The 13,463-nt window shown below is 36.8% G+C and overlaps 1 protein-coding gene and 1 non-coding gene across 2 annotated transcripts; one reads left to right on the plus strand and one right to left on the minus strand.

Moving 5' to 3' along the window:
• The first annotated feature begins 495 nt into the window (after nucleotides 1-495).
• On the plus strand, nucleotides 496-602 carry LOC118489387. Its single transcript, XR_004887406.1, has one exon. It is a non-coding gene; the product is annotated as a small nucleolar RNA R71 (small nucleolar RNA).
• Nucleotides 603-7,569: 6,967 nt separating this feature from the next.
• On the minus strand, nucleotides 7,570-13,097 carry LOC110920789 (probable transcription factor KAN2). Its single transcript, XM_022164988.2, has 6 exons — nucleotides 11,952-13,097; nucleotides 11,779-11,855; nucleotides 10,374-10,419; nucleotides 10,117-10,282; nucleotides 8,618-8,675; nucleotides 7,570-8,076 (listed from the first exon to the last, which is right to left on the minus strand). Exons 1-6 carry the CDS (start codon nucleotides 12,655-12,657, stop codon nucleotides 7,972-7,974), a joined length of 1,158 nt encoding a protein of 385 aa, XP_022020680.1. The 5' UTR covers nucleotides 12,658-13,097; the 3' UTR covers nucleotides 7,570-7,971.
• Nucleotides 13,098-13,463: the final 366 nt, after the last annotated feature.

Below are 13,463 nucleotides of genomic sequence, written 5' to 3' on the forward strand. Positions count from 1 at the left end.
CGTTGGTTTAGGTTTTGTTGGTTACTACTATTGTCGGGTTCTCTCCAACCAAGGTTAGGGTGGTTACGCCATCCTTGGTTGTAGGTACCCGTTGGAGGACCCGACGGCCTAGGTGTGTTATCAATGTAGTTTACCGACTCTTGTTGATCATCTGTTTCTTTCATACAATTCCAACTTTCATGTGGCCCACCACACCGTTCACAAGCCATAACCAAGACCGTTTTTGTCATTTCTAACTTTTTGATTTTTGAAGAAAGGGCCTCGATTTGGGCTTGTAAAGAAGTGCTTTCATCAACCTTATGGGCGCCCGGGGCAATAGATTTATTGCCTCGGGGAGTGTGCCACTGAAAATTGGTTTGAACAATTTCCTCAATTTGATTGTATATTTCATGTGGGCGGCGATTACCTAAAAGTCCCCCGGAGCTAGAGTCAAGTGTTTGTCTTGTGTGTGGCAACAACCCATTGTAGAAGGTGGATACTTGTTGCCATACCGCAAGACCGTGATGAGGACACTTTCGCAATAGCTCCTTGAACCTTTCCCAAGTTTCATATAAGGATTCCCCATCCTCTTGTGAATACGTATTAATTTCAGTCATTAATTTAGCCGTTTTAGCGGGAGGGAAATATTTATATAGAAACTTTTGGGCTAGTTCATACCAGGTGTTTACCGAGTCAACTGGGAGGGCGTTGAGCCAAGCCTTTGCTCGGTCCTTTAACGAAAATGGAAACATCCGAAGGCGGATGGCGTCGTTTGATGCTCTATTGGTCCGGAAGGTATCACGTATTTCAAAGAAATTAGTAATATGTAGATGGGGATCTTCGTCCGCAAGCCCATGGAAGGTTGCGGAGTTTTGAAGCATCTGTATCAAATGCGGCCGAAGTTCGAAGTTGTTAGCTTCCACATTCGGGGCATTGATAGCGGCGCCGAGATTACCTACGGTGGGTCGTAGGTAATCCATAAGGGTACGTTGGTCCGTCATTGGAAATGGGTCCCCCGAAACTTTCTCTTGGTTTTTAGCTTTAAGTCTTTTTCTGAGAAAGCGTTCGGGTTCTTCTAGAGGTTCTTTTATGTCTCTACTAGAACTGGAGCTCATACACTATGTAGAAAGTTCAGATGTGGTGCCTGGGTTCCAAGTCTTGCAATAAAAATAGAAAAGAATGTTGGTCAGAAAGTTCACCACGGCCCCGTGCTCAGTGAACACGGCCCGTGGTCGGAGATACAGTGATTGTTTTCCGGATCCCTATTACTGGGAGGTTGGACACGGCCACGTGTTGCACCAACACGGCCCCGTGCTCAGCTCTCTGTAACTCGGAAAATAAAAACTGTCAGTGACACTGCTGGGCACGGCCCGTGTCCGACCAGGCACGGCCCGTGTCCGACCAGGCACGGCCCGTGCTGAGCTCTGCAGAAGCTGAAAAATTAAGAAAATACTAAAAAAATAAAAATAAAATAGAAAAAATGATTAGGCCGCTGATTCCTAACTTTCTTAAAATCCTTGTGTCCCCGCCAACGGCGCCAAAAACTTGATGCGTGTGAAGTGTTATATATATTAGGTGTATATTTTAAGCCCTTTTTACACTTTTTAGCCAAGTTTTAAATTTATAAACACGATATTTACTAACACTAAACACACATATGGGCAAGTGCACCCATCGTGGATGTAGTATAGTGTTGGTAAGATACCGAGGTCGTCCAAGGACACAAGAACTTTTAGTACCGGTTTATCCTCAACGTCTAATCAAATCAAAATGTTAGAAAAAAGGTTTTTTTTTTAAAACTAGGAAAATAGAACTAACTAAAATGTTGAAAAGTAAAATAAAAGTAAAAACAGATAGACAAGATGAATCACTTGGATCTGACTCGTGTGTAGTGCAACCTTTGATTATTTTCGCACTTTTGCACTTGTTTAAGAGATTATCTTAGTTATTGTAGTAGGCCCCTCTTTTGAAGGTGACGTTACCCTCAACCCAGTAGTTTGAGTCAGCAAGGATACAATCCTAAAGGGTTGGATTATTGAAAGATAATTAATTAAGTTATTAATGCATAATGTGGTAGGCCCCTCTTTTGAAGGCGACGTTACCCTCGGCTAAGTAGTCTGAGTCAGCAGGGATACAGTCCTAAGTAGCCGGGTTAAAGTTTTAATAGTAGTTTAACTTATGAGGGGATCAAAGAGTTTGGACCCCCGCCATCCAATACCGTTGGGTATTGAAGGAGGTCCTACTAAATTTGACCCAAGTCCTTTGTAGGATCTATACATTGAACAATGGCAAGACTCTTACCAAACCGTTCCCTTAACCCCCGACCAGGTAGCCAACATACCTCCATATAGAGCGTGGAGATATGAATAGTGAAAATCTTTTAATTTATATAGACAGTAAAATAATGCCAAGACACCACAGACAAACGATAAGGAAGAATCACCTTCAACATAAGAAACTAGTAATTAAAGTCATTAATACAAAACCAATTAAAAAGTGCAAAAGATTAACAATAAAAAAGTATTACACTAAACACTTGTCTTTACCAAGTGATGTAAGAGACTTAGGCAAACATGGCCTTTGATTGTCAAGAACTCTTACGATCAATCTTGGATCCCGAGACGACTCACACACTCTATGATGGACAATGGATGACGGTGGCGGATGATGGTGTTGTGATGGTGGTGGGTGAAGTGTGAGAGAGGTGGTGTGCCAACGGATGAGTTGCAAGAGCTCCAAGCACTCCTATTTATAGGCTGAATAGAAGCTTGGGCACGGCCCCGTGTCCGCTGGACATGGCCCCGTGTCCATCCTCCTCTCTTTCTTCATTAAATGCAGTTTGTCTGCATTAGTTGACCACGCCCCCGTGTTCGCTGAGCATGACCCCGTGTGCAGAAGCATATCTGTACTATCAAGATTTGCCTGGATTCCGCGAATCTTAAAGTTGACCACGGCCCCGTGCCCGCTGAGCACGGCCCCGTGGTGGGCGATGGAAGCTTCTACCACTTTGTCTATTCTGCTGACACTTGGGCACGCCCAAGTGCTCACTGAGCACGGGGCGTGTTCAGTCTTCTGTCTTCTTGTTTTGCTTAGGAAGATGCTGTCGGGAGGTCGGGCATGCCACGTTTGTTCCTTTTCTTGTATTTATGTTAGATTTAGCTGTCTTTTTGCTTCTTTTGTCTATTTGAGCTCATTTAGTCCTAAAAATACATCAGGAAGACAAAAGCACACTTTTTCCAACATTAGTACTAAAAAATGGTTGATTTTATGCCACAATTGATGTAATTTATGTGTTGCATTTTGTGCACATCAACCCAAAGCCCAAGTAACAGTAGGTTGAATGTAGTTGGCACCGTAGATTGTCCTCCTTGGTTCTCTGGTAGTAAGGCTACGTTCTCTGTTGTTAACGTCATTGTCAGATTTCTTGTCATGGATGTAGGTTTCTTGTATTATTCTGGTCCCACGAATAGGCCAACGAAGAAACATGTACTTGGGGGGGGGGGGGGGTGGATCTCCTTCACTCAACTTCCACGACGACAGTCAGAGCTTTGGCCTACAAAACTGAACATTGTTAGGTCTCGTCACAGGAATAAAGTTATACCTGTGACCACCTCCGACATGAGAATAAGAACTTGATCGGTTTGTGGGAGTAAAGTGTAGAGAGAGAAAGTATTGTGAGAGAGAGTAGATGTCATTCCTTTGATTTAGCCTCCTCTACTTTAGCAATCGGGGGTTAAGGTTTCCCCTTATCTGGGAATTGTATTCGTATTGAGATTATACTTGAAAATAGGAGATTATGTAGATATTCCTAATATATTGGAGATTCGGTTGTTTAAGGATATCTATTTGTATAAAATAGAATGTTCCAGAATAACATGAGGGTTTGTTATAGTCAAAAAGGTGTTTGACCAGTTCAGGTTATGTGAACCGGGTTATACCTTGTCAGTCATAGTGGTAGTGGTGGTAGATTAGTTGTGATCACAACAATGGAAATATCAGTAGTCGTAGTGGTTGTAATACCGATGCTAGTGGCACCATCCTAGCCGAAAGATCCAGAAGCTCCCTAGCCAAGGAAACACATATTTGAGGAACTTGGCACCATTAACTCAAGAATGACCAATCCATAGGCGCAATCATGCATGCAGTGAAAATATGAGTAGTCGAGTCAACATGTGAACCGCAAAGAGAGCACATAAGCGAGGCACCATGAATATTTCTCTTACTTAACGTCTCCATTGTGGGGAGACGATCAAACTCCGCCCGCCACATGAAAATATTACATTTGAAGGGAACTCATTTACACCAATCCAATCACGTGGAATTGACTAGCGTCCACCGTTGGGATTAACAAATTTTTACCGAACCAACCGAGAAAGATCCCAAAGGATCTCCCAGCCACAACCATCCATTATCCTTTTCGGGGTTTCTAGAAGAATTGATCTTCCAGATACATTGTCCCATTGCATCATCTCAGTGTTCGTGTACGAGTTCCTCTTTCAATCCCAACCCTATTCCACTCACGTATTGTACCATAGAACCCTATCCTCAATCTTACATAGTTTTTTTTCCTCCAATCTAAACAAGTTTGGGAAGGCCGTCTGAAAAGCCACATCGTTACATACCAAACAAGAGAACTTAATCTAAAAGACTAGTCTGGTGGGTGACAGGGCCCATTTAGTATAAACCCTACATCAGTTGTCCATTGATATGCTTAGATTTACACATATTTTACTTATTAAATTCCCTATATTTTGAGTTGTTCATATATGGTTTTTTCGGGTTTTCGAACTGATTTGGTTAATATGTGAATTTGTAGGAATCGGTGAAAATATAATCAAGTTTATGGAGAAAACGAAGAAATCCGGAATAAGATACGAGACCGTGAAGTGGTGCATCGAAATATCAAGAAAAAGAGAGAATTGTGCACTTTCAGGAGGCCTTGTGGACCGCAAGACCCTATATCTTACAGTCTGTAAGGGGTCTCAGCGAATAAAAAAATAAAAATTACCCTGGGTGTCTTACGGACCACAAGACCCTGAGACTTACGGTTCACAAGGACATCGTATTTGTGAAAAATTGTAAATCAAACCCTACAACCGTAGGGTTTGATCCAACTCGCAACCCAACCATTCAAGAGGAGTTTGTGGAAGATTTTAGGAGTTCTTGGAGCAGATTAGAGGTCAAGGAAGCTTTCGGATTGAATTTTGAGCATCATAGGCTCGATATAACGTTGTTATTTCGTATCTTTTACTTTAGAAACATGTTTTGTTTCGAATTCAGTTGTGTTTATGTTTTGTTACAGAAAATTATGGTAGCTAAATACTTACACTACTTAGGTTGAGATGATCTAGACGATATGTAATGATGTTTTGATTCAGTTTTGATTGTTTTATGCGATTCACATGATGTTGCTTTGAATCTGATCTTGTTCTTGCATGTTAATGTTGGTTGTGTTGATTATTGGTTGTTGATTTCATCGGTTTAGACACATAGAAATATCACCTAGATTTAGCAGTTAGTTTTAATCGTTAATTCTAGGGTTTTTGGTTTAGATCTTGTTTTAGAAATAATTCAAGTTAATCAAGAAGTTAAAATCAACTAACTAAAACGTGTATCCTTACCTAGTGATTCAAGAGGATAATTAGGTTTCCTAGGTTATTAGCTAGCCGTTTTTGGGTTGATCGGGTGACCAATAGCTAGGATCCGTCTATTTCTTCGCGTCTAAGGCTTCCTAGGATTTTAGTTTTCAGGGTTTTATCTGCTTCACAAATTGAGGATTTTGACACCTTAGTTGTCACATATATGATATTTGTGAGATTTGGTATCAATAGGTCGAGTAAGTCCATCTTAGCACTTCGTATTTTGCCCACTTTCTTACACGGTTTATCATCTCTAGCGGGAGGTTTATCGGGTAGATTAGGGTACTCAATCTATAACCACAATCAGGATATAATTGCGTTAGTCTAGGGATTTGACACCTAGGTAGTTCTTTCTCATATCTGATCTTAGATCCCACTCTCCGAGTCTGTTTGCTTGTTTGTTGTGTTCAATTTGCTTTGCTGAGTTGTCTGAGTGAAATCACCATTTATTTCTTTTCGTGTTCTTTTGTTTAATTTGGTTTTTAGACAATCATAAAACTCATCATTAAAATTAACTAGATCTTTGATAGAGGTTCAGTATCGAGAGTTTGTGCATAGTGTCCACAGATTGATATCCGGTCTTGTCATCTACACAACACTGCGGCCGCTGCACTTGCTGATTGTGTGTGATTTAGTTAGCGATTCCATTTTTAAAACTTGTTTAAAATTAATACATACACTTTTCACATATCACCCATACAACCAATTAATGTGAGAAATTTCTCATACCTTGTAATAGTCTCAGTCAATAACACACATCCCCACCCAAACACCGGTCCAAAAAGTAAGTGTAAGCTAAAGAATTAATTACATTTATATTTTTTATATGTTTTATACACTATGAAAACATACCTAAACGTAGGGGTATTCCTCGAATCGAATAACGAATTTTCGAATTTTTATTTCTTTTACCTGAATTAGTATTCGATTCGATTCAATTACTATTTGAAACTCGAATTCGAACCGAATTCGAATAAATTCGATTTAATTTAAATTCACCCTAAACAATAAGTTATTTTACTTTCATTTTTTAAAACTATTACAAATAATTATGTTCAACATAAAATACAATAATCTGCAAAATTAATTAACTATTAATATGTCAAAACACTAAAATTTAGAAGATAGATTGGTTACTGATAGCGATTTAAATTAGGTAAAAATTTAGAAATAAGTAGTATGAGCTATTTGTCAGTAGGTTTGTAATCTTATGAATAATAAACTTATCACTTAGTTCATACTTTGGTCAAGCTTAAAAGTTATATGTATGTGTATATATATGTTTCTGTATATATACATATATTAAAAAATATATAAATTGAATTCGACTTTCGAATCGAATAGAACTGAAAATCATAAATTCGTATTCGATTACTAACTCGAATTCGAATTTTTTTAATCGAATTCGAATCAAGTTGAATTTCGAGTTCTGAACATCATACCTAAACCGCTAAAAGAGAGAAGATTTATTGTCACCCACAAAACAACGTTTTTCAAGATTAAGAAACTGAGAAGCAGATTTATATATATATTTTAAACCCACAATTTGCGGATATTGTTATCCGGTTTTTGATTAAGCTTATAAAAATCTGTTGTAAAATGACATAAACCAGTCTAGTGTGCATTGAAGTCCGGGATAGAAAGATGAAAGAAGCACCATTATTTCTGCACTTTTGATGCATGTAACAGGTAAATTTTACATTTTTCAGTTCTCTTTTCATGTTGACGTTATCCTTTTTCTTTACTTTCCTTTTTTGAGCAAATGTAAAGCATGTGATGATGCAAGGGAATATATAGAGAGAGAGCCCTGTTACACGTTTGCTAAAAATATGCCCTTTTTTTCTAAACGTAAAGTCCTCCATTACAATTACCAATGATCACCACATAATAATACTTTTAACAAAGTTAAAGCTATCTCTGTCTCTCATAATCAATCAAGAACATACGTATAGATGATACAAAAATTAACTAGATTTCATTGATCATAACTCTTCATACCGGCCAGGAACATTGTATGATGAAAATGTAATAATATATTAATTATTATCATAAAAAGGTGATATGGATGTCTCACAATTTTGATAGGAAGGACATGTTTTTCAAACCCTCCACCCTTACGTTGCTTTCTGTCGTTGTTGTCTCCTTGTCTTACTTTAGCTCTCTTTTTCTTTTCGTTACTTTCCTTTCTCTCCTGATTTTTGCAGTGGTACCTGATTCTCTTTCACTAGCTCCCATTCAAAAACACAATTATATCAAAATGAGTAGTAGTAGTACGGTCCATATATATACATACACACACTCATATATATATGATCATGATGATGGTGATGATGGTGATCATCATTGTCACATGTCACTGTGGCCTTCCCAATGTGAACTCCAGATTGGGCTTCTTGGCGGTTGATGAGCTAACTTCTGACAGTCTTTCATAATTCAGACCTTTTGAATTCATTTCCTTCTGAAAAAGATATATAGATTGTCATGCAAATTGTGTTAAGATTGTATTTTGGAAGATGAACAAATAGCCAGCATACATTGTGTGCTTGGCACACATTCATAACCATAAGCACTTAGGATATACACTTTACAGGATAAGCATACATTTAGTGGCGTTATCATGTATACGATACACGTTATAATCATCATAAACGTTAAAATAAGTGAATACCAAAGGCCTTACTGATTTGGCCTTGCTCTTGTTTTCATATAACTTTAGAGAGTTTTTCTTTTCAGTTTGTTTGACTACTTATGATGTCTTTACTCTTTAGCTTAAAGAAAGCCTAATTTACACTTGAAATAGATTTTGCTCTCTTTCTTCCCACTTTAGATAACATTCTTGTGAAAATCAAGTTTAGAATATATGTATATATTCTCAAGCAAAGCATAAAGCTACTAATTTCACATATAATAGAATGTATCAAAAGTGGTGAAAGGAGATCTACTCACTTATAAAATTTATATAATTAATTTGAAAAGAAGAAGTAAAAAGTTATATCCACCTCAAGAGAAGGTTTGTTTCCTTCAGAATCTCTATGTTCTCCTTGCAGCCAAGCTTCCCTGAAACATAGATAACTAAGCATATTAACATTGGAATATCATCTAGCTTGAAATTTGCTCATTTTAGTAATTATCATCTTTATGTTTTATAAAAAAAGGTAGAAATATTTTCTATCCATGGGAAGCCCATGCAGAAACCAAACTGATAAAGTTAGCAATCTCCTGTTGTCTTGCTTATACCTAGTTATCCACTTTTCCTTTTACTATAAATAATGCTACAACCGACCCATGTGAAATGTTATTACCCATGAAACAACAAGATAAAATAGAGGAAAGACAACACACAGGGTATAAAGATAGTTCACAGATAGCAGATTTGGTATCCAATAATTTTGCACAAAAGAGCTTAGCTTTGACACTAAGTTTTTCAACTAGTAGGTCCCACTTAGAAAGGCCATGAAGCCCATCAAATTAAAGGAAAAGTGATATGTTAATTAGATGGAGATCTCGTGACTTAATTGTAATTATGCTAAAAGACCTCCTCTTTTACATAGAATCTCCTTTTTAAACCACTTGGAAATAAATTTATTAGCTATCAAACTATTGAAAATCCCTATCATCATCGTCATCATGCCCAGTATATCCCACCAATAACAAAGCTAAGGTAGGGTCTGAGAAAGGTGAGATGTAGACAGCCTTACCTCTACCCCGTAGGAATAGAGAGACTGCTTCTAATGAGACCCCCGGCTCAATAGTAGTTTGGCATCAAGCCTTGGACATAAGACACATAACAGTCAGCAATTGAGAAAAACGCCGATTAGTGCATGTACCCCTTTGTCTTTCGGCTATAAACGCCACCACATGATGCATGATTAACCACCCCCTCTTTTAACGTTATTGAAAATCTCTATGGCGAACATAAATGAGGGAGGTATCATGTGAAAGAAGCTGATGTGAAATAAATGTGAGAAATATTTGTGTTCAAATTGCTATTAGAGACAAAAATATATTTAAAGAAAAACCATTTAAGAGCCCAAAAACTCTATTATTAATTGTCCCCTACTTGCATTATTCATTTACATATTTGATATTCCTACCATCACACTCAACAGTGAATATATAATGTTGATGAGCTGTTTTAAATATTGTTAATGATCTTCACTATTGTTTGGGGCCATGAGCAGGAAACCTTATTAATAGAGGTAACTTATGAGATGATCAATAGCACTAGCTAGGACCACAATGCTTCAATGGGTCAAAGGTTCTCCTGGAAATTGATATGCAGTTAAAGTACTGCTACATAATGCCCTTTCTTTTAATTGTTTATGTTCAGAAAAGGCTAAAGTTGAAATTTTTACCATCAATTCTTTTCTTTTATGTCCACATAAAAAGGTTTTGCTTGTGGGGTTTACTGTGTGCCATTTATTTCATCAAAAAAAGTTTCTTCAAAGTATCTTAAAGATAAAAACAGAAGTAGAAACAGTTAAAGCAATGTTTTCACCTTGAAGAATTGCTCCATAGACCATACTGATAATCTTTCTCCTGGTGAACACTAGACCTTCCTCCATTTTCAGCTGATAATTCTTTGGTTCTTGGGTTACCAATGTCAAGTAGGATATCATCAGAATTATCCCCGGATGAAGCGTTTTCGTAAAGATCAGATTGCCCTAATAAAATGATGAGAAGCTAATAAAATGAAACAGCAAGTTTATATATGTGAAATAAAAACGATCTCAAAGTTCGGTAACGAAGCTTAACCTGAAGAAGCTGGTGCACGATCAGTTGTCTTTACGGTTCGGTACATCTGCAACACAAAATAAATGAATGTTTAGTTTCTTAATCAATGGCACCATTAGGGATTCAAGATAAATGAGTAAATACATTATAAATTTGCATCCAGGAAAAAATGGGAATGATTTTTAATCAATAATTTGGGTTAGCAATATATGTTGATAAAAAAATAAAACATTTATATGCATCTATTCAATGTACATTGACAGTATTACATGCTCTTATAATTAAAGAAATACTTGAATATATGCTATTTTGTTTACCACAAGAAGTGGTGAAGCCTATTAATAATTGATGCAGTATATGAACTTATTTTCACCATACTGTATTAATGTAATATATATAAATTTCTATGGTGCATGATACATGCAAATCAGAAGTACCAACACCAGTAAATGATGAAGAGTACATGGTAGTATATGCGACCGTGCATTGACAATACATAAGTAGATATATACATACACACACGTGAGAGAGAGAGAGAGAATGTGTGAGAGAGAGAGAGGGATGCATGTCTGTACAAGTGTAAGAGTATGCCATGTAACTTAACTATGGTTGAAGTATGTAATGCATGGTTAACACAAACCATATGTGATGGTAGACATATACAAACATATCATTGACAAATGATGGCGTTTTTGTACTCTCTCATATCTCAAGTTTCCCTCTGAAAAAAAGGATAAAATTATTAAATTCAACCCCTCACTGTGTAGACCTGTCTTGGCTTGGACCCTATATCACTGTGTTTTCAATTCCTCGGGCTTTGTCTTACTATGCATCTCTCTCTTTCTCTCTCTAAATACACAAACACACATATATATACATATATTATATATACACTCACATACACACAATAGTATACAATATTAGTGTGTGTGAATAACTGAATATTATATTATAAATGTGTAAAAATATGGATAGTTCTTGGTTCTAAGCAAAAAAAGCTGTACTGATAAGCTATGTTTATGCAGAAGCATCAGATCTAGTAATAGTAGCAGGAGAGAAACAAGTGCCAAAGATTAGAGATGCCTCTCTGCAGGTAAACAAGCATTGGAAATTGAAAAATCTTTGCAATTATTTGGAAATTATTTGGAAATAAGATAAATAAGTTCCTTCTAATAATGCAAAGTGCTTCTTTAGTGCTAAAGTCAAAAAGAAAATAATAAAATCTGAATCTTGGGTATATATTCCAGATTTCAGTATATAGCTAGGTGCTCTAATTGACTCTTTAGTCTTGAGTGTGTACTACATACATATATATATATTTACACAGTGGACAGACATACAGACAGACAATGCAACTTGCAAATGCAAACCATTCATGTTTTGTTCTAAACTTTTCTTCTGGAATTATGTAAGATGAATAATTAACCTGCAAGTGAGATTTAACATGCGACAAAGTTAGATCTTTCACGTCCATTAGCTCAAGAACTGACTTGGGTGTTGCTCCTAAAAACATTAAAAATCCAATAAGTTACACACAATAACTAAAATGAAGAAATAATAATAATAATCGGAAAAATCAAGAAATGTAGAAACAATTACTTTCATGACCACCCAAAAGCTCAACAGCATGAACAAACCGAGCATGAAGAGTAGTAGTCCACCGCATCCTAGGCGCCCTCATGCTGCGCTTAGATGGAAACCTTGAGGACAAGAATCTTGATCGCACAATATTGTTAATATTATTGCCATGTATTATAGAACTTGTGGTGGTAGAATTAGTGCAAGAATCTAACAAAGGTTGGTTCTTTTGATGAGGATTAGCTAGTATAGGGAAATTAGGAGGAGGGGCATTCTGGTAATAAACTGGAACCCCTCTTATGGGCCTCAAGAAACCTAAATCTGAGCTAAACCCATGATGATGGTTTTGGTGTTGTTGGTACGGATAGATGTTAGATGTAGCCGTGTTGGTGTTTTGGGTGAGGAGGTTATGGAAATGGGTTAGGTCGGAGTGAGTCGAGTGAGTCGAACCAGGGTTCGATAAGGCTAACCCAAAAGAGGGTTCCAGTCTTCTTGTTGAGCCATGTTGTTGTTGTTGTTGTTGTTGCTGCTGGTGTTGTTGTTGTTGTTGATGTTGGTGCATATGTTGCGAGTTTAAGGCTCGTTTCCACAAATTACCCAAATCTAAATCATTGTGATGATCTTGATCAGTTTGTGGTGTTGATGTTCTCCATGTTTTTGAAGTGGGTTTGGTGTTGGGTGGACTGATTTGTAGAGACAAGTCTGGTTGTGCTGGAAAGAGCTCCATTTCACTTACCAAAATCTCAATCTTTGCTACTTGTGACCACCAAATGGTCAAGAACTAAGCTAGTGAGTTGATAGAAAGACTTGGAGCTAGTTCTTTCAACAATCTTGAAGGTGAGGTTGTTGTTAACCTTGGCTATGGTGGTGTTGTGAGAGAGTAATAGTGATGGGTTTGGGTCTAGAGGCTCTTGTTTCTATTGTGTGATCTATGATGATGGTAATGATGATAGAAGGTTTTCTGTTTCCCCTCTAAAGATTTCTTGAGATGAGATTTGTCTAATCAATGGTGAATTGGGAGTAGTTGTGGAGTTCTAGAGAGAGAGAGAGATGACAAGGTATTAAGTGAATGGTTGTATCTTTTGTGTGAAGTATATGTGAGAAAATGACACTTGAAGAGACTAGAGAGAGAGGGACTTTGTGTGTGTGAGTGTGTGAGAGAGAGAGAGAGAAAGAGAGAGAGATGCCTTCTTTTATGTGGACGTGGGAGTAGGAAAAGAAAAAAAGGAGAAAAAAAGATGAGAAAGGAAAAAAAGGTAAATACGTTAGAGAAAGGATTCCTTTACCATCTTTTTCTTTCTTCTTATAAATTCTTTTATTTATATATAAATTCTTTTATTTATTTATATATAAATATTGAATATCTCATACTCCATCCCATCTTTGAAAATGACAATAAACCTTTATGTATATTAATAATTACATTTAACTAACAGTAAAATGTTTTATCTTTGAATTATTTGACAACCTATTTTAAAATAAATTATTAACAAGTTTTTTTTTTGGTTTTTTTTTTTTTTTTTTACGTTACCA

This window comes from Helianthus annuus, chromosome 17, assembly GCF_002127325.2.
Source record: "Helianthus annuus cultivar XRQ/B chromosome 17, HanXRQr2.0-SUNRISE, whole genome shotgun sequence".
In the NCBI taxonomy this organism is placed as follows: Eukaryota; Viridiplantae; Streptophyta; class Magnoliopsida; order Asterales; family Asteraceae; genus Helianthus; species Helianthus annuus.